General features: G+C 39.2%; 1 protein-coding gene across 3 annotated transcripts in view; it reads right to left on the bottom strand.

Annotated features, from left to right (window-relative positions):
• Positions 1–24,467, bottom strand: part of CLYBL (citrate lyase beta like) — a 151,061-nt gene that overhangs the window by 21,421 nt on the left and 105,173 nt on the right. For all 3 annotated transcript variants that reach the window (XM_027674677.1, XM_027674679.1, XM_027674678.1), the window contains 3 exons: positions 6,690–6,878; positions 3,099–3,200; positions 1,237–1,330 (listed from right to left, as the gene is read on the bottom strand). In XM_027674677.1, coding sequence (XP_027530478.1) covers positions 1,237–1,330; positions 3,099–3,200; positions 6,690–6,878 — 385 coding nt within the window. The remainder of the gene's footprint in view (positions 1–1,236; positions 1,331–3,098; positions 3,201–6,689; positions 6,879–24,467) is intronic.

The raw sequence follows: 24,467 nt of genomic DNA, 5'->3' as shown, positions 1-24,467 counted from the left end.
CGAATTTAGAAAACAGAAGAGGGGTGTAAGGCTGTATAGCCACAATGATACTCTTCTGAGGGTAGAAAAATGCTGCTTTATCAAAAATTAAAAAAAAAGCCATCTCTTTAAACACTAGCTCATAAATTCACATTTTGATTTGGTTTAAATTAGAGGTTGTAAGACAGAATTCAGTGTAAGCTTTCTCTGGTGAGGACTGCTGATTTGGAACTAAAATGAAGCAATTATTTGATTTTAGTATTTACTGCATATACAGTGAGAAGCATTACAGCAAGAGAAGCTCTATAAAAATTGATATACTGGGTCCAACTAAATGGTTAAAAAATTCACACTGAGAATAGAATTGCACTTTCCTTCGTTCTGATTCTTGTCACAACTGATGTCCAAAGCTGAATATTTAAGCTTTAGTATTTGAATGAAAAAATGATGGTAGATGACTTCTGAGAAGAAGCAAAAGTATTCATGAGACTTCATGTGCTCACAGGGCACCAGCTAATCAACGTGCTCATGTGAAGCCTGGTGGTAAAAAAATAATAATAGTAATGTCACTATTTAGACACAGATTTCCAGTTTGTAAGGAATATTTTATAAAGCAATGCTAATTTTTACATTAACATACTTATTTTTAATTTAGAAGTTGATAGCTCTGTGCTTTTATATTTTATTTTTAAACTGAATCAGAAGCTAAGTGACCTCATAAAAGAAATGGTGAAGCACTTTTTCTAGGAAGGCTAATAGTGCTTTCGTGTGAATATGTGGCTGTATTGACATGTGACATATTTAAGTAAATTTATGAAAGCAAAATGTAGCAGGAGAGTATATGTGCATGATATCAAAAGCCTGACTGACAGTTGTCTATGAAGAAGTGATGAAGCAAACACCAGAATTTTAGGACTTTTAAATCTAATTCTAAAAAGCATGTGCATATTGCTTATTTATATAAGATTTTAAAATTATTTCAGTGAAAAAAACTCAACAGGTTTTTTTTTCTCATTAATTTTTGGTGCTGAATGGCAAGAAGCACAAGTAAGTATCAATGCCCTGTAAAACCCAGGGACCATGTTTTACATGTTTTAATTTGCCAGTGATACATTCTGCACTGAAAAAAATTAATGAGAAAAGTGAAAACATAAAATGCAGAATCAAGTGTTGTCATTGTTGCTGTTGGTTATGCCATGGGCTTCTCCAATGCAAATGCCATACATAAACATTTATAGTAAAGAGACAAGTAACAACCTATGCTGGCACGGAAATCCTCTCCTCCAAAGACAACTGCGTCCAAATGAAAGCCAACCTGGGAGCCTTTTTTCAGTGCTTCTTCACAGACAGCCTTCAAATGAGAACAGAGTATTAATTTCTACAGAAATGCAGGATAGAGAGACTGCAGAGGATATTACAGCAACTCAGTGTTACCGAAATACTTCAGTGAAATTTGGTCCTATTAAGCAAAGCTGTGGTAGGTGTTTGACTATGCACAGTGTTTTAAAATGACTCAGCAAAAGGGAAAAAGTATTTTTCTTTCCCTGAGCACCTCTGTCCCTAGACTGTGTAAATATAGGACAATATAGCAGGTTCCCCACCTTCTGGTTAACATAATGCCCTGGGTATTACTGTGATCACTACTTCAGATATCTATGTAACAATATGAAACAAAACATTTGGCAATTACTGCTTAAAAGCAAGCAAAAAGTATTAAATTTGATTAGTTTGACATGGAATATGTCTGCATGACAAGCATCATTAAAGATGAGAATCTGTTTTATGAAATAAATAATATGAATGGTTTAGAATTATTGTAGATTCCTTATAGGATATAAGGATTCCTTATAGGGTTGCCAATTTAAAGTCTTCTGCTACATATAACTAATAATTAGCTAAGGAAGTTAAAAATGCAACAAGTGCTGCAGAAAAGCGTTAAAATAAAAGTAAGAAAAATGTTACTCTAAGAAGAGAGTAACAGTGCTATTTTATATCGATGTTTGGATAGTGTAAGTATTTCTTAAGGCTAAGGTACTTGAAGAGAGACAGATGTCATTACCAGCTCTACTAATGGGTGTTCTTCTATGGCAGCTGGTGGGACACAAAATTATTTTTTAACAGAGTACTTTAAAAGGCAACTCTCCTGCCAACATCAGGAACTGCAATATTAAACCTCCACTATGAAATACCATAGGTGAAGAAAAACCTCAGACGGTTTAAAATATGATTTAATTCTTTGTTTGTACACTGGACAGGAGCGCGTCCGTTTGGTTACTGCTTTATTATTCTCCCAGATAGGTTAGCGTGTGCTGTAAGATAAATGGCTGTATCAAATGAGCAGGCTGCCTGTGAGGCCTGCCGGTACTTCTGGAGGTACTTCTGATCTGTGTGTCCTCAGCTGGTCTGAAACTTTTCCCTTAGAGCATGGGAGGGGAACACAGAGTATCTTGTGTATCGGTCTTCTGCTTTCATTGCCATGCTGCCTTGCCTTTGTGAAAAATCTGGACTCAATAGTAAAGGTAGGGTAGTGATTTATATTAAAACAAAATTTATAAATTACTCTAAAAAATGAACATGTTCTTCAGATATTTTCAAAGTTGTTTATACTTCTAATCTTAGCATTAAACACTCCATCATATGCACAAAGAAACTACACCGTGGAATTTGGTTGTAATGTTATCAGTAGAAACCATTATAAAGATGCAAGTTTAGCAATAGTGAAAGGATGATTAACTCTTTTATCTAATTAAATGTTATACAGAAGTTGAGTCTGGCAGCTACTAAATAGCCAAGTGTACTGTAACACTGAGTATTCCAAATTTTTGGAGAAGCCTGTTTCCACTCCAAGTGTGTTCAAAACGATAACAGGAATGCAGAGAGGTTTTGTTATTTGGCATGGACTGTCTGGAACTGTTCTGTCACTGGAATATTTTGAATTTATGAAGGCCTTTACAATACAAACATCAGAGTTCAACGTGCAAATGTTTCTGGAGATTGAGCAATATGTTTAGTATTTTTTAACCTCTCTTCCTTGGCGAAATTTGGGAGAGACTGAGGAGTATTCTGCTTATCCTAGTTTGCTGAGATGGCAAAATATGAACACTTCAAGACTTGCTTACCTTAAAATTGAGCAAGCCCATTGCAGTTTCCACAAAGGGGATAAAATTCATTGGCTCTACAAGTGTTCGGCCTTTTAGATGATGTAAGAATTTGTCTGAAAACTAAAACTAGACAGAATGAGCTATCAGAGAGGAAAAAAAGAACAGCCTACTTGTATATATAACATGTTAAATATTCACCTGACTATAACAAACACCTCTCCCCACCCCAAAACCTGATAATTAAAAAAATGAAAGCAGCTTTTAAGAAGGCCTGTGATTTGAAACTGCAGCATTCCCATACATTTGGAGGTAGGTTTGCAAGAAAAAAAAATCTAGGCATAGCACCTCTCACCCTGGCTTAGTGCAATGCAAATCCGTGGGCCCTGGAAAACAATGAAGTGCTGCTGTACCTGAGGTCCGGTTTTGTTTCAGATCCAGCACTGCCAGCACTGGAAATACTCCCCAGCCTTCTAAGTGGCATCCGTATTATTCATTACGGCACCATTACCCTTTTGTTCAATAGGCTTTTCTTCATAATTTTTTAGCTTACCTAGGAAGGCCTTAAAAAGGAAGTTTAATTCTTTGAAGACCAAAGCTTGCCAATTTTTTCCATGAGACCAGTTCACAGCTAGCTCTGAGCTGCCAGTGGGGTAGCCCAAATTCCAAAATCTATCATCTGGAAACATACAAAAGCTCTTGCACAGATTTTTCCCCTTTCAAAAGGAAAAAAAAAAGGGGGGGGAAACCTTCAGCCCTATATTGTAAATCTATTATATCTGTTCAGATCACGTAATTTGTGTCAAGATAAACATATTGCAGGTACTGCAAAAATGTTAGTAAATAAAGATAGAAATAACATGCATATATTTTAAATTTAAGGAATATTCGACTATTAATGGATATCAAAGGAAAGGGAATTTTAATCATCTCTCCATTCAGTCTCAGTTGGTTAAATCATATCTAAGAGATTTGCATAAATATAAACCATCAAAGACTTTTCATCTTCAAAGGGGGTTTCAAGACCCTATAAGCTTTGTACTGTAATCATCGCAGGTCACAACCCTGCAGGAATAAGGCTGCTATGGCAACATAAAAAACTAATGCTTAAGGCTTAGCATAATATTCTGACTAATAGAAAGGAAACTCATTTTAAAAGCTGGCAGCCTATTTACCAGAAGCTGGATTAGAGGTGTTATTTCCCCTTTTAGCTTCCCCCCACCACCCCTCCCCAAAAGAAGGAAAAATCTAATCACCCAGATCTTGAGAAAAAAAAGCTTTGCAGTGATTTGCAGTAACTTTACAATTAGGCCAAAATAAATCTTCCATGAAGAATTCTGCCATTCCCATTCCTGCTTTCATCATCACTCTGGCCCTCTCTGTAACTTTTCCTTGGAGAAGAGAATTCCACTCAAAAATGTGCAAGGAGATAAAAAAAAAATCAGTGCAATTCACTCTGTACAGTACGGCAGGTACTACAGTGACAGAAAACAGTAAAGTTCGCCCAGGCGAATGCAAAAAATGAGGTAATGTAATGGTATCAGCATATGTTCTTAAGATTCCTATCTGGTTTTTATTTTTTAAGAGAAAAAAAAGTGTAAAGTGCTACTGTGTGCGTATATTTTAGGTGCAAGTTAGGGTTTGTTTTATTTTACAATATTTTAAAAGTCATGCTCCTGGGATTTTTGCTATCTTTTGTTTTGAAGGTAAAGCAAAAAAAGAAAAAAAAGCACATTTAATTAAATATTGCCTCCCTTCCTTGCCCTTGTAAAAGATTTGCAATAAGCACCAATACAAAAGGTAACGAGTGGAGAAGTTTCAATTAATTTTTTTTTTTTCCAAAGGAGACGATTAAATGTTTCCGGCCTGGTAAAGTGTTCATTTCAGGGAGAAAGGGGAAAAAAAAAAAGAAGGCGGAGGAAAAAAAAAAACCACAAAGCTTGGGGAGGGGATGAAGTAGCAAGGCCTCAGCAATTCTTTCAATTCCAGTGCACACCCAATAGTGTGTCGGGAAGAATGCACACTGGTCGGGATTTGTGGGAGAATTGTCCCGCTACAAAGGAGGGAGAGTTACGCTTGTTATAGTCCAATAAGCCATGCCAGTCAAACAAGTACCCACACTAGGGACAAAAGGAAAGCAAGAGATTCTCACACAAAAGAAAACAAGTAAGCCCATCTTTTAGTTGTGCATCAGCCTCCAGGTTTTCTGCTGCACATAAATAAAAATGAAGGGAGGGGAGCGGGTGGAGGGAAAGAAACAGCTTCTGGGAGGCTGAAAAATCATGCCGGAGTGAATTTTGGGTAGATTGGAAAAAGAAGGTAGCGGCGTTAAGCAGAGTGTGTTCTTTGTGTGCAAAGGCTGGGCAAAGGGAGAGGGAAGCGAACGGAGGACAATGAGGCAGAAGCTGCTGGGATTGGCTTGTTTTCCATGATGGAAATAAAAGTTAGTGAGAGGGAAAGTAGAAGAGGATGAGGGGACAAAGAGCCCTGGTATCCCACCTCCCTGCAAAACCTACTTGGTGGCAGCAAGGGCTCTGCCATTTTGGTATCATTAATATTCATTACTGACAAGTTACGTCTAACACTTACATGGCTGTAAACCCTGAGAGGTATACTCTGGTTAATTTAATTAAATGTTGGTGGAAGGGGATGGCGTGCCTTCCATCATGAGCAGCAGAGGCCAAAGGGGCAGCGCCACAGAACGGACGGGGCTTGTCACACCCCCAGCATATCGGGCTGTGCTCAGCTGTACGTTCATGCCTGATCTCCATGGTTTGATCAAGGTTAGATGCTGAGATTAAAATAGATCCTAATATGTCTGGCTGCCTTTCATCACAGCTTGCACGCGTGCTAGTTGCTTGCCTAATGGTTTGCAAAAATATAAAGTGAATAATTAAGCATTATTCCTGTCATGTTACAGCAATAATGGTATATCTAAAAAAGTGTCCCTCTTTTTTGACAATTAAAACAATTATAGCATAATTAGGCCTATTTCAAAGTTTTCTTAAGTAATTTGACATGCTAACCATTTACATTTCAGGTTTTTATTGGCTGAAAAGTCAGTTGTGAAACAAACACACCTGTCAGCAATTAAAAAGGAAGAAATGGAGAACTGTTCAGGAAATAATATCTGTGCTAATTAAAAACACTAGTTAAAAGCTTCCTGTTTGTTCCTCCAGTTGCCCCAAGGAGTGACCTTCCCCCCAAACCAATTTTTTCATATGTCGCTAACATGGTTTCCCATCTCCTGCTTCCAATGCACATAACTAAGGCTCATGGACAGACACTAATTTTGCTTTTTAGAATAGTTAGAGAAGCAGGCACTTACTTTTCTATTTTTGATAATATACTCTGACAGCAATATTGGTTCTTTGTTGACCGTGGGAGAAATAAACCTGGTTTTCTTTATAAATGCAACATGGTCCATGTATGTTTTTTATCCAGCACATCACACACACATTTAAGTGGATGCATTTCCCAACTACCTTAGCCAAGCAACAACATTATATGGTATTTGCAGCCTTCCCCTTAACTTACAGTCATTCATGTCTGTGCCTGTGTGAACTTGGCCCAAGAGCTTCAGTCAAAAACTACTGTGTTGTTGGTACTCACCCATCTTATTTCTTCAGCATTTTCAACCTTTGGCAGCATCATGCTTGAAGGAAGGGTCTTGGACCGCAAAAGCACCTCTAGATCTTCTTCTGCAAGGCCGCTGGACACAGAGTTTATCCTGACACATTTTTCGGCATGGCCAAAATCAAACGCTTCAAGGGTTTTCACAATGGCCAGTCTTGCTTCTTTCTACAATATATATGAGTTTAGAGGCACAAGAAAAGAAAAATAAAGTATATTTTCTATTGACAGAAAAAGTCACTGAGAAGAAAACTTGTTGAAATACATAGGGGAAGAAGCTGGACAGCCAGTATATTGGTGTCTCCCAAATGTCTGTCACTCTTGGAGCAGTCATCACCAGCACCTTGCAATTTTACCTTCCACTTTACTGTTTCTTTATAACTGGTAAATTAAATGCTTAGGGTTTCTACCACTTGTACAAAACAAGACTTTTGCGTCTGCTACTGCTGAACAAGTCTATCGAACACAAATCTTTACACTAAGAAAATGTGTTGCACTAACTACCTAGTGTCTCAAAAAATGGCATATTATTAAATATGCATAAACCAACTAATTTTTGCAATTCATCTCTATATTGCCTGGACATCAATAAGCACAGATGTGCACATACTTCTTTGGTTTTCCTTTTCTGCATGTATTCAAAGTGTATTAAAGCCAGTAGTAGAGTTTATGACTTGCATATGAAAACAACACTGAAATAACTTGGAGATTTTTCTTAAACCACATAAAAAGATATTCTGCTGGCAAAAAATAAAATTTCCAAAAACACATGCTTCCCCTGGTAGCTTGCTATTTTTGTGAATGCAAATTTACAAATCTGTTAAACAGTTGATTTGCATGAAGAATACTTGCATGCTTTTCTGAAATGAATTTCTTGTCCTTGAGAAAGGGGTAGGGGAGGAAGGAGGGTGCTGGGCTCCCTGCTTCCTGCCAACTGCAGTTTCAACCCCAAATTCCTTCCACTCACCAACAGCCCCTAACAAATTCGCATTGTCAAAATGCAAACTTATCAAAAGTCATTTCATTTGTGAAGAGTTTTTATGGGGCTAATAAAACTTTAAAGCTCCTGACTCATGGAGGTTCAGTAATGACTTTAACAATATGCAGTCGCTGAATAGAGATGCTTTTCAAGAAAACAGGCAAACTCAAGGGGAAAAAATAATAATAAAAAAAAATCATCAAAGTTAATATCCAGGCTAATACCAATCAGCAAGAGAGCACATGACAGTAGATGTAAACCAGACGGATACAAATCTCTGCCAGTGAGAGGAGCAGAGGTGGTTTCCCAATGTGGTCTGAGTTAAACAGTGTGAGGGAACAGTAGCTTACAGTTGTCAGGCCCGATGAGAACAGGGTCTCCCCGGCCAGTTTAAGACAGCTCTGCAGTGTACTGATTTACAGGGCTGGGACCCCTGATAATTAGGGTAAGTTTAGAGCAAAGCAATTGATGGCTCTAACTGGTTAAAAGGAAGGAATAATGAAGCAGAAAGTTAATGAAATCTGAAGTGAACAGCCTTCAGCTTGGGGCTACTAGCCGTGCTTCTCCCAAGGTTGGGAGCATATGCCCGTTAATCGGACAGACGGGTACAAGGAGCCCATGAATGTATCCCTGTGTTGCGATCAAGGGGCACGTTCAGAGGTAATCTTTGGAAAATGCAACCCAAAACATTTCAACTGCTGTGAATGGACTTTGTCTGGGGCCATTAGGGAAGCCACATAAAGATGTATGCAGTTTAGTACAAACATGTCCAGCTGGAAGACAGCTCTGGCGCATAGCTGTCTAAAATGGCTCTTCCAAATTAGGTAAACCGAACCATATGATGCTAATACTGGGTAATACAAGTCCCCTATGTTTTCCTTCTCTAACTAGAGGTAATGGGTTTCTAGGGCTGGGCTGAAAGCTTCTGTATATGATGCTTAAAAACACACTCCAAACCAATTTATGCTTTTAATTAAAGTCAGATTATCACTGTTTCAGCACACACCGATCCAATTTGCAAAAGAGAGATCTCTCCAAAGTACCCAGTAAGGCAGCATCCAATTCCAAATGAAGGCACATCTCTAGCAAACTTGCAACCTAATTTGTTGTAATTTTTTTTTCCAGAATATAATAATGAGTAATAGATCGTCTCATATCTCTTTTTCTCCTCAGTCTGCAAACTCCCTTCCCAAAAAAGACAGATCATGTCTTTCTAGGTATATTTCCATACAAAACACTTATTAACAGGCTGTTGCTGTTATCAATTTACATAAACTAAATGTGCATCCCTCTGGTACATATCCCAAAAATAACCAACAACTTCACTGAATTTATACCAACCAACAAACATGGGGAGGGGGTTGTTGTTTTTTTCCCATATTTTAATAGAAAATATGTTGCTATGTTAGTTAACACACCCATGCCATCTGTTGGGTTGAGAATTGATGCATTTTCTTAGAACCACTACAATTTAGATCTGTCTGCCTAGATACTCCAGGAATGGAAACATTTCCCTTCCGTGATATAATACTTCTCACTGCAGTTTCCACATCAAGATTCAATTTATGTTTTTAATTGTGGAACAAACTGAGGGCACCTGGCTGCCAAAGCCAGAACTCGTGATGGGGCTGACTCAGTCCCGACCCTTCCTGCAATGGAGAAAATCCCATTGATGTTAGTGGGGTGTATTAGCTCTCCACGCAGGTTTCCAATAAAACATTTCATGGGTAAATAAAAAAAATATGCTAAAACCTCTGACTAAATCTAAAACCATAGAGGAAAGGGAGAGCCCTTTCTGCCTCGTTACACAGGGAAATGTAGATGCTACTCTTATGGTAGGATTCATGAAAAAGCGAAAATTCTAAGCTAGGCAAACTACTTTAACATAAAACAGGGAAAAAAGTAGTCCTTAACATAATAACATATTTACAGAAGTAGATGCAGAAATAAACACATTTTTCAGACATTGCCAAGAATGAGCAAACAAGAATTTTTAAGGAATGGTGAAAGAAGTTATTTGCCCTGTTCTTCACACAAGAACTACAACATCAGATAATACTTGGTCATGAAAGAATAGTTCAGAAAGAAATAAAATTGATTGTTAAGTAAACTATTCCATGCCCAGGTAGCTTGGGATGGTGGTATCCTCATTGGGTCCCACATGAGTTGGGTTCTTAATTGAACTAGGGAGAAAGACAACAGGGAGCTTCATGGTAAACTGTGGTACTACTAAAGATATTAAATTTGCAACCTGTGTTGGAAAGCCCACTGAGAAAAAAAGTTGTCCAGGGTGGCTACTTTAGTATCCCTTCCGTTTGACTCTGAGGAGGACACAGGAAGATGTTCATTAGCACTTGCAGCTACGCCAACTGGAGAAGATAAAGGTTTTGGTGATGCAGCATTGCTGACAAATCCACTGCTACCCAGACACAGAAACACTGAAATAAAAATTGGGAATACGCATATTGCTGGCTTGACTGGCACCCATAAACCTAATAACTAACCATCCTCGAGAGTTTCTAGCTCTGAATTATCAAATCTGCAAAGAAAACAACATCCGTCCACTTTTACACTCCAGTGGAAGAGGTGGTCCCTCGCGGCAGGGCTGCGTGGTCTCGCCATCTGGAGAATAAATCGAGTGTGAAGTACAGTATAGTTTGGGACCAAGCTCCGTGGCGGCAGCCCAGCAGTTAGTTCATTAGTCCCAAACTTGCAGGGATTAGTGCGGTATCAGCTCTACTGTTGGATGGGATCAGGCAGGCAGAGCGTGAGACTTGAGGAAGGGGGTGGTGCTAAAGAAGGAGCCCCTTGGGCTTATTTATAAAACTACACAGTATAAGCGCACCTAAATAGGTGCTTTTGGTTAACAGTATTAGAAACAGTTTCCTATCAGCTGAATCAGTACCTTTTCATTTTTCCTTCTTTTCTTTATTTCCCCTGTTTTTTCCTTTAAGTTATATATCAAGAAATAGAAATTTCCACTTCAAAACAGAAGGAATGCCAATGAGCTGGAAGCTCAGCCACCCACTCACCCTGGACACACTGTTAATACAGCAAAAATGAAGCAAAGATGGTCAGATTAACAGCAGATGGAAAAATTACATTTTCTTCTTTCTTTTCAAACTGGTATGATACCCTACAAACCAGTTTTCCAGCACTGTGATGTCTCCATCATGTATGTCAGTGTTTCTCCTCTGTTTTTCATGTGTTCAGGCAAACACATGCTTTAGGGTAATGCAAGACACTGATTTTTTGCTACTCTTTCCTGAAATCTTTAAATTATTTCTTTAATAATTATTTGGTCTATTCAACCCTTTTCTTTTTTTTTTATACCAACCTTTTCACTTGTCTGAAAAAGATTCTTCATGACATAATGACGTATCTAACTCTGTGCATCTCTAGCACCTGTTGCTTTTCTGTCTGCTCTGCTAATTGTCTTTACATGCAGTATATGGTCTAGCAACACTAAAATGACGCAAACGTCGATAATCAGCATTGTGAACTAAGCAGAAATTTAATTATGCTCTGCTGAGGAAACCTAATTTCTTTGCCCATTTTCTTAGAAGTTTCATTTAAGGTTTAGGAACACATCAGTGCACCTATCAACAATATATATCCTGTGGTTTTAAAAGACAAGATCTCTTAAGCTGTCTAGGAATAGCTGGGAGCAGCTTGCCGCCATGTAACTTTAGCCTCTCCCTTCCTCTACCAGCATGGCCAATGTGGATCCTGGAGATATTAGGTGGGAGCCTATCCAACATCATCAGAGTTGGACAATTTCCCTAAAAGCTGATCAGGTGGCTCTCCTGAGCTGCTGTGAATGTGGAGAACTAGAGAACAAGAGCTCAAGGTCCACCCAGACAGCAGTCCAGAACCCAAGGCTCATGAATCCCGATAAACCTTTAGGGGTACTTAGCTATGTAAGCAATACATTTCTTCTGAGCCTAAGTATCCAAGGATGTGTATATTAGTACAACAGCAAGACATTTTCACAAGTTGTCATCAAGATATTTTTCTGACTTGCACATATCTCATAGAAATTTAAACAGAGGCCAGTAGAATGCTAAAATGAACTGGCACATAGAAATATTCACATAATATGGGGACTGAGTATAAATATGTCAGTAGCAAAAATAATACAGTGTGGTATGTGTGCATGTGTGTGTTCATAAACACAGACAGGATTATACCTTACGACTATGTGTACAGAAATATTTCAAGAGGTTTTTAATGACGGTACTACATACAACAGCTTCAATAAATGAAAATTTTTTTCATGTAAGTAGGCAGCTATCCTTCTGTCTGCCAACTTTTATAAACACTTACAAAAGAGATGTAAACAACCTTTCAGTTATGACAAATCCAGATAACAGTAATTTAAGCTGGCTGCAAGATGTAGTCTCGTTACTTTTTTCCCTGGCTTTCTGAGGGTACTTTTGGTTTTGTGACAGATTAGCATCACAAATGAAAATTCTTTAGACGCATTAGTGTTAATTAGTCTTCCTGAACAGTCCAAATGAGCTGCTGCATGATGAAATAAGGCCACAAAATACACAATCTGATGTATCAATAAAGAAAAAAAAAAGGTTATACTTTTCTTTTATCTGGCACATGAACTGAACTGTATGTTATGATTATTTTTTATTTAAAAATTAAAAAAATTGAAAACAGTCTAAGATATATTTACTTGGCAGTATGTAATAGATAATTATGGAAAATGTGTGTGTTTAACCATCCATTTTTAATTTTTTAAATGCATCTTTTTGTTAATGCTGGTAGTGAAATGCATTAATGTCTGTCAAAAGTACATCTGCTTTAGCAAACTATCAATCCCTGTTCAACAGCTGATTTTAAGTGTGATGATTCAAGTGAGATATGGATCAAACGTTTGGAAGATCAGCAAATGGGTACTGTCAGAGGCACTGTTTAATTACTGCCTCAATTATTTAATAAATTAATTGAAAAAATACTTAAAGTCAAGAGAAGTAAACAGAGGTTTTCAGAAAAAAAACCAACTGACCAGAGGCTTATGTCTGCTTGTACTGAAGGAACTAGTGTCTGCTCCAAGCAGCTTAGAAGCCCCTAGGAATGAAGAAAGCATTAAGAAAAGTCAGGTCAGCTGTGCCATGGCATTTTTCATCCTTTCTCTTTCCTGGAAGAAACTCTTCTCAGTCTACCTACAGTCTCAATAAAACTAGGTGTTTCAATGAGAAAGCTTGGAACAACTGAGCATGTTTTCTGGTTGTGCAAATACCGATTAACAGCTCTTATCTCAGTTTTCACAAAGTACCTTATCTGCGTTGGTAAATTAGTAAATTAATATTCTGTAATGTGATCAAAACCCCATTGAATGCCCTAAGTCCAAGTGTTTACAGGTCATGTTAATAGTAAAATTGTAATTGTACAAAAAAACCTCTCAACTCTTCTTTTCAACTTGTATTTCGTTAAGTGGTGTCACCTTGTAGTTTGCATGTGTTTCCATGCAACGAGTTTAGTAAGGGATTCATGGCCCTCGCTGGTCACTCAGGTATCTTATGCCAGGTAAGGCACTCCCAAGAAGTCCTCTCACCAGGTGGGTTCTTGAGCCATCTAGAAGAGGACTTCTGAAACCACCTTATCTCACAGGCACTTTTTAAAGCAGAGATTACCTTATGTGGTCCTGTATGCCCTTGTGAGATCATGCCATTAGTATCAATTTCCACTTATAGACCTTCTGAGAAAATCTGTACCATCAGATAACACAGCTCCCAGCTTCACTTGAAGGTCTTGGACCCCAGATGCCCACAAGACACAACTGCTCATGTACATTCAGACTCTCCTTTGGAGGACTGAATCATCTGTTTCCTCCAAATCACAGCACAGGTGTGGTTTCAGAGATGGATCTCTCCAGGCATCACGCCCAAAGAGGGGCTTGGGGAGGACTGCACCAAGTTCAGCTGCCTCCATCCTGCTCAGTCCTGTGATGCTGCTCCAGCAAGGCCTGTGTCCCCTCAAACGCTCCCATGAGTCATCTTGCCATGCCTCAGGGTATGCAACATATCCTTGGATGATGTTTAACAACTCCCCCACTGATATGCCACCCTGCTTATCTGATGGAAATTAAGAAAAAACACCTAGAAAAATGATCATACTACAGGTCCATCAAATCCCCGTGTGGGGACACAGGGCACTCGTATGCTACTTATCCATCACTGCACTTAGTCTGCTCTAGAGATTTGCCCCTATGCCATGGGCTCAAGCCCCTCTGTTGCACTAGTGAGGGCAGCAGGGATCTCTCCTTGGATCAGATGCATTTAGCATTGTAGAAGTAGCCTGTAATTGCAGTAATTCCATGGGAAACTTTGATCTAACAAGCTTCTCGCTAAATTGACACAACTCTTGCCTTCCTGCAAAGCAAACTGGTTTTATACATGTTTCACAGCCAGTGCTTATGTCAACAAAAACCCACCTCACTACACTGGATTTTGCCAGAAATCCTTCTTTTTCTACCAGATGGGCTTCCTTCTGATAGAGAGCTCACTTGGATGGGTGACTGGAGTGAGTCAAGGAACCCATGCATCCCACTCCACCCCAAATGCAGGTTTTAGCACCTCCTGCAGGCAACATATTCTCAGATGCTCCTAATGATGATATGAAGCCTGTTACAGCTAGCTGTTCACTCTTGGCAGAGTCCTGAAAGGATGGGCACTAGTACAAAAGCAACTGCACTCCCTTCTTTCCACCCCCACATCCCAGAAGTGGGAGAGAGGAAACAGCACTAGAATGCCATGTCCCACATGTCCTTGCATCAGCAGTGACTAGCTGAGGCAGAGACTGATCCCTGATATAAAATAAAATATTAAAAAAACCTCCATGACTCATGTATTCATGGCAAGGAGTAAGAACCTTTTAGAAATGACTTCACTTGTTTTCTGTGGTCTAAACCAAATCTGACAATGTGAATTTTTCCCTGCCTAGACCTGTGATTGTTGTCAAAGGAACTGAGACTTTTTTCTCCAGTTTGAAAATGGGACCTGAGAACGTGGTTATTTTCTGGGTCAAATCTCACCCGTGTTAATCCTACAGTTGTAGGATGGTATTTGTACACCACTGATAGATGTATTGTACTGGTACAATAAAATACGTACCCTTATAGATATGTGGAGGGGAACCCTTAATTGATTACTGATTTTCTTCAAAACCTCTTTAAGTTTCACATTTAGATATGCCTGTCAGCAGTGGAACAAGTTACTGGAACTTGTGACATTTCTTTCCCTAAGCTTTTCTTCAACTTTATCTTCCTGATGAAATCAATTATTTTTAAATGCTAGGCTGACTGAGAAGGTGCTCCTTAGTGGGGCTTCTGGAATATCAATGAAGTTTAAAGTAAGGTTGGTGCATATTCCCCAATAAAAGGATAAAATAAATCTACATGTGATTATTTCTTCAAGATCTAAGCAGTTCCTACCCTCTTCTGCTTATTCCCACTCCATGCCCCACTTCTTCCCCATGCAAGCATTTCCAATGCAACTGTTTCTTGAGCCAAGATGCAAACTGGATCACTGAAGCAATCCCATTAGAGAAACTCAATCTTTTCTGGGTGGGAGAATAGGATTGTTTTTATTCCAGACCATTTAAGCAGTCTTGTTTACAGGCTGGCCATACAAACAATTGCATTCCTGCAAGCAAGGGCGAAGGGCGACAATAAGCAGCTAGGAAGGGCAGCATCGAAACAGGAACTTCTTGAGCTGTTTTTGTTTTCACCAGAGCCAGCCAGCAAAGTACCCATCATTTCACTTGTTTTGTGCCAATGAGGAGAGTAGTAGGTAGGATCCAAAAAAATGCTTGCATCCCTTAACAACCAACACTACAAGCTCCCATTCTTACATCCATATGTATTTAGCCATAATCCATATACATACCTAGGCATAATAACTGACCTGGGCATCTGGAAGCAGAGCACCTTGTTAAGTTGTTGATCACTTGACTAACACAACTTTTGCCTTCACTTATATTGTTCCCTTCACAACGTTACTCTGAATATGTGGGGCTCCTTCACCTGTGCCTTTGTTACCTACTCTTATATCAGTCCAAATCCATGATAGATTTCATTCACTTCAAGCAGACTGTCAGGTTTTGAGCTTAAATTCTTTACATATGGCTTAACAGGTATTTTCTCTCACTTCCTGGACAATGACTTTGCCAAATGCAGGGTCAGTAAAAGACTAATAAAAAGATGGGCTCAGCTTTGGACCATTTCTGAACACATACAATGGATGCTGGGGTCAGCCTGGACTTTGTTTCTTTACTGATTGAACTATTTCAGATTTATTTGAGACCAATAACATTAAGTTGATGCAAAGCTCTGGCATGCAACTGTTTGCTAAAATGCTACTAGCAGCATAATTTATTTTCCTGTGTGAATGAAATTCCTGGACAATAAGGATTTTACAGCAACATAACTGCATTCATACAGTACTGCTGCTTTGTTTATCTTATATTAATTTTAAGCCAAGAGAGATAAAATGGAATTCAGTATTCACAAGTTCGACACCCATTAAACTGCCTTTTTTTCTCATTTTTTTCCTCTCGCATTTTTGCCCAATTTGCTTTATTGTTGGATAACTGTCTGGACTAAGTATGTATTTAGCAATTTTTTTTGTCCCTTTGACTTGATATGATTCTCCTTCTTGATCTGAATGAAGGACTGACAAAAGAGAGTCAAGTGAATATGTTCTACTTATTTAACAAATGCTTTTTATAGGAAACTGTTCTTCTTTACTTGCTAAACCTGTTTACACTTTTTGATTGCCCCAGTAATAATGTGTTTGGTATTGAGAACAGAAGGTAGTTTTTCCCCCAGAGTGTTCAGAGACATCTTCTGCAGCCAGAATCCCCACTCCCATCACCTGCATCAGGTGCAGGTTAACCCTGGTGGGACTCAGGTGATACTCCCTTCCCTTTTCTTGGCTGTGGCTGCTCCCTCTGCTGCCAGACTGCCACCAAGCATCATGTCTGTTTGGCAGCTGCCACTGTAACCTCCGGAAGCTCCCTGGCTCATTCCAGCTGGGCACCAAGGCACTGTCCCCGCCAGTGTGTTCGCAGTGCTTGCGCTGGTGTGTGGTTATGCTGCTGGATACAGAAGGTTGTTTGAGTCCTTTGCTAGTTAAGGTGTCTTTGCTTTTGCTCAGGATGGGGCTGTGGCCAATACAGTCCAAAGTGGTCCTACTGCTTGCTCTGCATCTAGAGAACTTCACTTATTTTCTGAGGACAAAACACACAGTGATATCAATGCTTTTTGGCTTTATCTGTTGACAAGTTCTCTACCCATTTCTTTCCCTACTCTTTGATTTGACATGCAATCATCAGTAAACTTCCTAGGAAGTCTCCTCTTTGGAGGCAGAAGGTTTCTGCAGCACGGGTGCAGGAAAGAGGCTGTTGTCCTTCTTGAGCCCACTAGACCACTCCAGTGTCTGAGGGTGCTGTACCAGGTACAACAGTACAGGAAACTGTTGTAAAGCCTGTATCTTACCAAAGCCTCTTTCTTTTCTGGTTCTTCATTCCATCTATCACCTTCCTCAGTGGGCTTCAGACAGAGTCAAAGAATCCCAGAATGGCTGAGGTTGGGAGGGACCTCTGGGGGTCATCTGTCCAATTCCCCTGCTGAAGCAGGGACACCCAGAGCTGCTCACCTGAGACCATGTCCAGATAGGTTTTGAATATCTCCAAGGCTGGAGACACCACAACCTCTGGGAATCCTGCCAGTGCTCGGTCACCCTCACGTTGAAAAAATGTTTCCTGATGTTCAGAGGGAACCTCCCAAGTGTCAGCTTGTGCACATTGCCTCTGGTCCTGTCATGAGGCACCACTGAGAAGGGCCTGGCTCTGTCCTCTTTGCACCCTTCCTTCAGGTCTTTATATACATTGATGAGCTCCCTCTGAGCCTTCCCTTCTCCAGGCTGAACAGTCCCAGCTCTCTTAGCCTCTCCTCATAAGTGAGATACTCCAGTTCCTTCATCATCTTTGGAGCCCGTTCCTAAGCTTTCTCCAGTATGTCCATAGCTCTACTGCCCTGAGACCTCTGGCCTTCTCTTCCAAATTATTTGCAAGGTTTAGAAGTCCTCTCTGCTATTTGTCAGAAGTCTTTGACCATATTAAAACTGTCTACTTCTTTTTCATTTTTGAAAAATGTTAAAGTTCATTTAAAAAAAAATACTAGTATCCAGCACTTAATTTTATTTATTAATATTACTTTTTTAAATTCCTGTGTCCCTCCATGCCCTCAGCATCACCTTTTCCAATACAATTCTCATTTCCAACTGAGTGATTTGATCTTTGCTTTAAGACAATTTTTCATCTGTTGCTTATTTGGCTTTATTTCTTCTTGACCAGGTTTCACAGCTTCAGATTCTGTGTTGGCAGTTTCTTGGACAGTTTTCCTTTCCTGTTGACCAGATATAATCTCTGCCAGTATGGATGCTAAGTCTTCTATTGCTGGCCAAGCGAGAATCAATCATGCTGGATCTTACCAATATAAATCTACGCTTAATAGAAATGTAATTCTCTTGGGAATTAATATCTACCCTAACATAAATTTTGTCACATTTTATGAATAATTAGGAATATTAATTAATTATTCTATCCCACTTCCATGCATGTTTGCAAATAGATGGCTATCAGGATAATTAAAATAGCAAGACAAGAGTAGCAAAATGGCTTCAGACTAGCAGCTATAGAAATATATATATTTAGGAATACTTTCTGCCTGTGTTTCTCGGGACAGGTCGTTGTTCAGCTTCATACGCATGTGGACCTACTTTCCAGCTATTTTTGTTTCACATCTATATTGCAGAATCACTGTAGAGCCACAGGCTTGTTGAACCCCATTGTCCTCTAGACCATTCAAGCTTAGCACAAATGCACGATCTAGCAATGAGAGCTTTCACTCAGCTAATTCTGTGTGCCCAGAAGTTCAGCTCAGCTTTTTCATCCTGAACAATGGGGAAGCAAGGGGGATAGCCTAATATTTTATCTTCTGTTTTGCCTACGTAGTCTTTGTCCACCAGTGTTTTGCAGCATTAAAGGCAAACCTCTTTCATGCAATAGCTTTCTAAAGGCCTTCCTCCTCTAGACAAGGCAATGATGAGTTAGAGTCACTGTTTGCTGCTATCTTGATCTGCTTTTCAAATGAATACGCCTTTTCTATCACCTATATAACTTGTTCTGCTCTTTCTGTGTCTTCCCACACCATGGCACAATTTCTGGGTTGAATACAAGACAAAATTCTGAAACTTTATTTTGCTGCTGCCTTATCTCCCAAGGATCTCCCCTGTCTCCCAAGGAATCCCCTCATCCCTTTGAGATTTGCTTGTACTTTTTTCACTGCTCCCAGTTAAACAAGTTATTGAAATGTTTTTGTTTGTTTTTTGCTGTTTCCCTCCCTCGCCTTCAGTCGATGTTTGTAAAGCATTTAACACTACACCAGGCGGGTTAATTTACTGCACTGGTAAAACAGGCTATTTGGAGTGTCTTGCAACACTGACATGTTTTCAGCTTGAAAATCAGATGTCTCCATCCCAAAGGAAAGAATTCTTGCCAAAGCTTTGTTTATATCGATGCCAGGTGCAATCTGGCCCAACCGTGGTAATGACATATGAACACTAAACAGTTTGTAAAAAACATGCTTCAAAATGAAATCTGAATCCTGTCTGTAAAGACCCAGGTAAGAGTCTTAGTAGGAATTTGCCTGGTATAGGAAAGTATTTCTTTGTAGAAACATTAATTTGGCTTCTGGGCTCCCTTTAGTGTTATTAGTGGCTTCTGAGATCAATTTTTTTCATTACAGTTTGTTTTTCTTTTGCTTCTGGTAGAGTTTTCAAAGTCCCAGGTTTATTGTGTAGAAATATTTTAACAAAAATTACTGTAATTACTGTATTTGATATTTTATTTTGTACATACCTCTTGCATGTATGGTTAACAAAATTAACCTTTTCTTTTTTTTGCCTCACAGAGAGCAACCCTGATTTGGTGAAAATTAGAAATACCACAGTGCAAAGCACACTGCAGCACCACTTGAAAGGGAATTGCCAGAATTGAATTGCATCCTCTTCTATTTAAACAAGTTCAAAAAAGGCTTTCATACCTAGAAGAGATTTTTTTGGTTACTGTAAAGTAAAACCTATGTAAAAAAAAACCTATGTAAACCTCACCCTTAGATTAAGTAACTCCCTGCCCATAATGTGAAAGTATCAGAAACCTTGTCAGGCTGCAACTTGCATATGTTCGTCTGAGGTCTGTGATTCAGGTCACATTCCCTTGCAAACTTAGTCAGATAAAACTGTAGAAAACAGAAGTGGGTTGACACACTGAGAGGTTTTTTAAATGTGCCCAGATTTTGTTTGCAAATCTGTATTAAATTGACACTCCCACTAAACCAGCAGCCATTTAAATGAAGATTTAGTCCTAAGAAATCAATGACATTTATGTAGTGATCAGATTCTTCTCTCTTCAGAGGGTCAATACGTTAAAACCAAATGCTCATTGTTGCTATTGAGTATGTGTGCTGCAGTAAGGAAGGTGCCCAGTGTGACCTACATATCATATAGGCATAGAGCAAATCACTTCTTCAATAAGTAAACCAAACGAAAGCCGGAGAACAACAGCAATATGAGACTATTTGACAAAAAGCTATTCATGTAGGAACCCATTACCTCACCACATACCTAAGTGTGAGTCAGTGACTTTGGGTTTTGCCTTGAGAAGAACTTTGAGGGAAATTTTCAGGATGCCTTTCCCATGTGTTTGAAGTAAAATCAGGAGATCAGTATGCCTTTAAAATGAGAGAAAACTGCTTAATGCTTTAACTCAAACTTCACAAATCATGATTCTTGAATCAGTGCCTCAGCAGAAAAGGAAAGATTCAGATTTGCAGATGGCAAGTTGTTTGCTGCAATCTGAAAGGGTCTATACTATAATGGCAAAAAACATGACTATATACACTTTCTTCCTCTGTCCATCTGCCACTGTTATAGTCTAGTGTGGGGTTGATTTTATTTAAATTTGAACTGTTTGCAGGCTGATTTTTCGTTTCTGCAATCATTAGGTTTGTCACAAAAAGAGTAAATAGATTTTAAAAAACCCCAACAACTGCTGCCTTCGTGCTGTGTGACTTAAACAGTGAATAGACTGTTGCAATAGACTTCTGCTGAAGAAATCTGCATACATCTGCTGCTGGTCTGCATGGTATCTTATTCACTGACTGTGTATATACATGGAGTATATATGTGTATACATGGACAGAATATTTGGGAATCATCTCAACGCTTGCAAGTATTTTCTGAAACAGAAGATGCAGAATAGTGGTAATGACCAGACAGACCAAGAAAAACAGAAGATAAATACATTATAATAGAAAATGAGTAATGGAAATGGATATTTAATTTATTAATATTTAAAGGTCATAGGAAGAGTCATCTTGTTTTACTCACTTATTATTCTCCTTCATCCAGGGAAATTATACAGTAGTTTGCCCTGCAAGCTAGCTTCCCCCACACTCATTTTGTAAGAAAAAATGTCAGTGGAGAGAGGGATGTATTTATCAAGACACAGAGACATTGTCTAAAATAAGCCTTTGTGCCTTCTGCCATCAAACTCTCCTTGTTGCAGGGACCACTTGGTGGACCCACCTCCTGGAGCAGTGGTCCTTATTGACAAATCCCCCAGCCCAGGCTGGTCCCCTATGCTTTCTTCATGCCCTTGGGCTCCCAGTGGCACTGGTGCACCAAGGAGTTGTCCCCACCGCTCTACAGAGTCCCCCCCCAGCACAACCCGCTCCCCAGAAGGCAAGCTGGCGTCTACCGGGAACAGAAACAACTGCCTAAAGCTGCCAGCTCTGCCAGGTTGATGGCAAAGGAATCACAGCAAATAATGGAAATTGGCTCCTTAACATGTTATGTTTTTTAAATGGTCTGTGATGTTAAGGGGTGCATATAGCTGTTTTAGGGTTTGTAGGTCATTAGCTCGGAGGATCTGAAAAAGTAATATCTAAAGACAGACTTTTAAAGGGTTCACTTTAAATAGCTTATTCTGTGAAAATGAAAAAATATCAAACTAAAATTATTGCAGAACACTGATTCCCCTCTCTTTTGGAGTGCAGAAGGGGTATCAGCGTGCAAGCTGGAAACTGAAGCCCATTGGGACAGTAAATATTTTGGACCTGTTTTTTTGGAAGATGGAAGAAAACAAAGCAGCTGCCAATAAGGTTTCATCCTGCTCTGAGTCCCATGGCAACTCCACCAGTGAAGAGGGAAGATGAGTTCGGCCCATTGCTTGGCAGTACCTTGCAAGGTATCCATCTAGATATGTCATCTGCTTGAAGTTTAGTCACCTTTTGGTGACTTTTTTAAAAATTTTTTTTCTTTTAGATTTAAAAGGAACTTTGACTTTGTTATAGTTTGCATTCAATATTTGTCCTCCACCACGACAGTATCGATATAATTTGGCATGCATGTTGTTCTAAAGTCACTGAAAACAGCAGTAAAGAGCTCTGAAGAACATTATTTGCTGTGGATCTGAAAATTTATAAACATATTAGAAAATTAATAGGCGGGACACATTTTGTTGCACAGTTCTGAAATTAGGATCTTTGTCTAAAGCTGATGTAAAAAAATAAATGTGTTTTAAGCTATGTAAGGCTTAAACTATCCAGCATCTTTGTCACTTATCCCATGTCAAGTGGGTACAGACTGCAGTGATTCTGAAAAGGAGGCTTTTCACATCCATTTCTACAAAGTAGTAACCCAAGACGCAGAGGGGGGTGAAGAACAAGGGTCATATTTATAATCTGGAATGCTGCAAAATGTATCTCTTTGAGTTTTCAGCTAAACTGAGATATTTATCTTAACAAGATCTAATTAGACCTCATTTCCATAGCATATCAATTATTTTCCTCATTAGAGTAGCTAATGCCATGTTCGGATATCATGGCAATCAAGCTTGTGATTTCTGGAAAAACTGGTTAGAAAGCTTAGTATTAAGTGTGTTTCCAACTGTGAAATTTATCCTTCTGAGCAATGCCTCCCAGTTTATTCACTTTGTTCCAGGATTCTCTGCAGCATATGGCCACTGGAATCCATTAAATAACACGAAGTAAGACAAAGTCAGCGATGAGTCAAAAATAGCTGCACTAGTGAATCACCTTTCAAAATTCTGTCTCTAACAAGAAAAATAATGAAGAATAAGACATGCAATTAGAAGAAATTAAGGTCAATTTTCAAGCCGGGTTGCATACATGGTGGTTTCAAAATCCATATTAGGCACCTCAAATAAAAGCAGTCTGATTGAACACCTGCAGCTCTTGGCAATGCACTTGTGTATATAAGGCAACCAGGCAATTCTTGTACACAGAGGCTTTACCTCTCCATTTTATTTCCCCCATTACCTAAAACTCCTAAAACTCCAGGTCCTAATCACTAGGTTTGACACGTTCCTTTTTTCTCCTAAGGAAGATACCCAGTGTTTCCAGTGCATGGCCATATGTGTGCCATACACTTACTTGCTGGACAAGTCCCATTTGCTCAGCATGAGAGTGAAGGCACTTACTTTTATTTCAGGAGCTTTCGCAATGTATCTGGCCAAATCTGTTGTCACAATATACTTGGATTCCTTGCATCCAGCCTGAGTCATCTTAAAAGTTAGGTGTCTGCTCTGAGGATTTTACTAGAGCTTTTTTACAGTCAATAATGAGAGGTCAGTATATCTGGAAGGAGATTTATCTTCTCCTAGAGCAGCTGCCCAAGATATAGAGATTATATGTTATTTGGAGGCACCCAGCTCCCTTGGCTGAAGCACCTTCCTGAAGAGCTGAGGCAAGCTGTCTCATCTCAGTGTTTTCAAGGCTGGTGTCTCCTATTTCAGATGAGACACACAACATTTAGTTGATATGAAAGGTCTAACTAGAGACCTCTGCTGCTATAAGAATATTGCACTAACAGTGGATCTGAGCTCAATGTGTGGTTATACCGACATGCTGCATGGCTGAGGGCAAGGACACGCTTCCATTCACAGCTATACCTTAACCAAACACTAGTCAACTACATTTGTTTCCCCTCATTTAAAATACATCTAGTGCTCTGAATGGGTGCATCTTGAATGAGACAGGAAACATGCAAGTTTCTGAATAAAAGGAATTTTCACTTGATGCATTTTCATAGAATCACATGGTTTTGAAACTTTGTAGTTATTATTATTATTTCATTACTTTTGTATCCAACTCCCTTCATTCATGAACAAATATGGCTTCATCTGGCCATTCAAATAATATAATCAAACAAAATATCCCAGGAAATAAACAACTGTGCTCTTCTGACCTGCATTATGAACGATAAAAAGTTACCTAGAGTCCACAGGCTGTACATACTGTGTCTGTGCCCTTATACCTATGCATTTAATGGGCATGCCTATGAATTTAATGGGCATATTCAGGTATCATGCAGATCAGAATCCAGCCACAAAACTCCTAATTGATTTGAAATTATATGGATGGTAACGGTGCCAGAAGACATTTAATGTGTGCTCTTTCATACTGAGCTGAAGTTGTTTGGTTTTCTTAAAAGAAATAAAACTGATAATTGTCACTACAGTAAGTAAATATGTCTGAATACATGCAGAAAGCAGATCTATTGGGTAAGAAGGTTACAGAATCTCATTTTGTGGTCCATCTGCTCCCTCTTTGCTTCCCAAGCCAACAGACACTTATCTGGGATGAAGAAACTGACAGGACATGGGGGAGGAGTAGATGG

The sequence above is a fragment of the Neopelma chrysocephalum genome, unplaced genomic scaffold, assembly GCF_003984885.1.
Source record: "Neopelma chrysocephalum unplaced genomic scaffold, ASM398488v2 Primary Assembly neopelma1_25, whole genome shotgun sequence".
In the NCBI taxonomy this organism is placed as follows: Eukaryota; Metazoa; Chordata; class Aves; order Passeriformes; family Pipridae; genus Neopelma; species Neopelma chrysocephalum.
The sequence above is the reverse complement of the archived record's forward strand: the minus strand, read 5'-3'. Positions and strand labels throughout refer to the sequence as shown.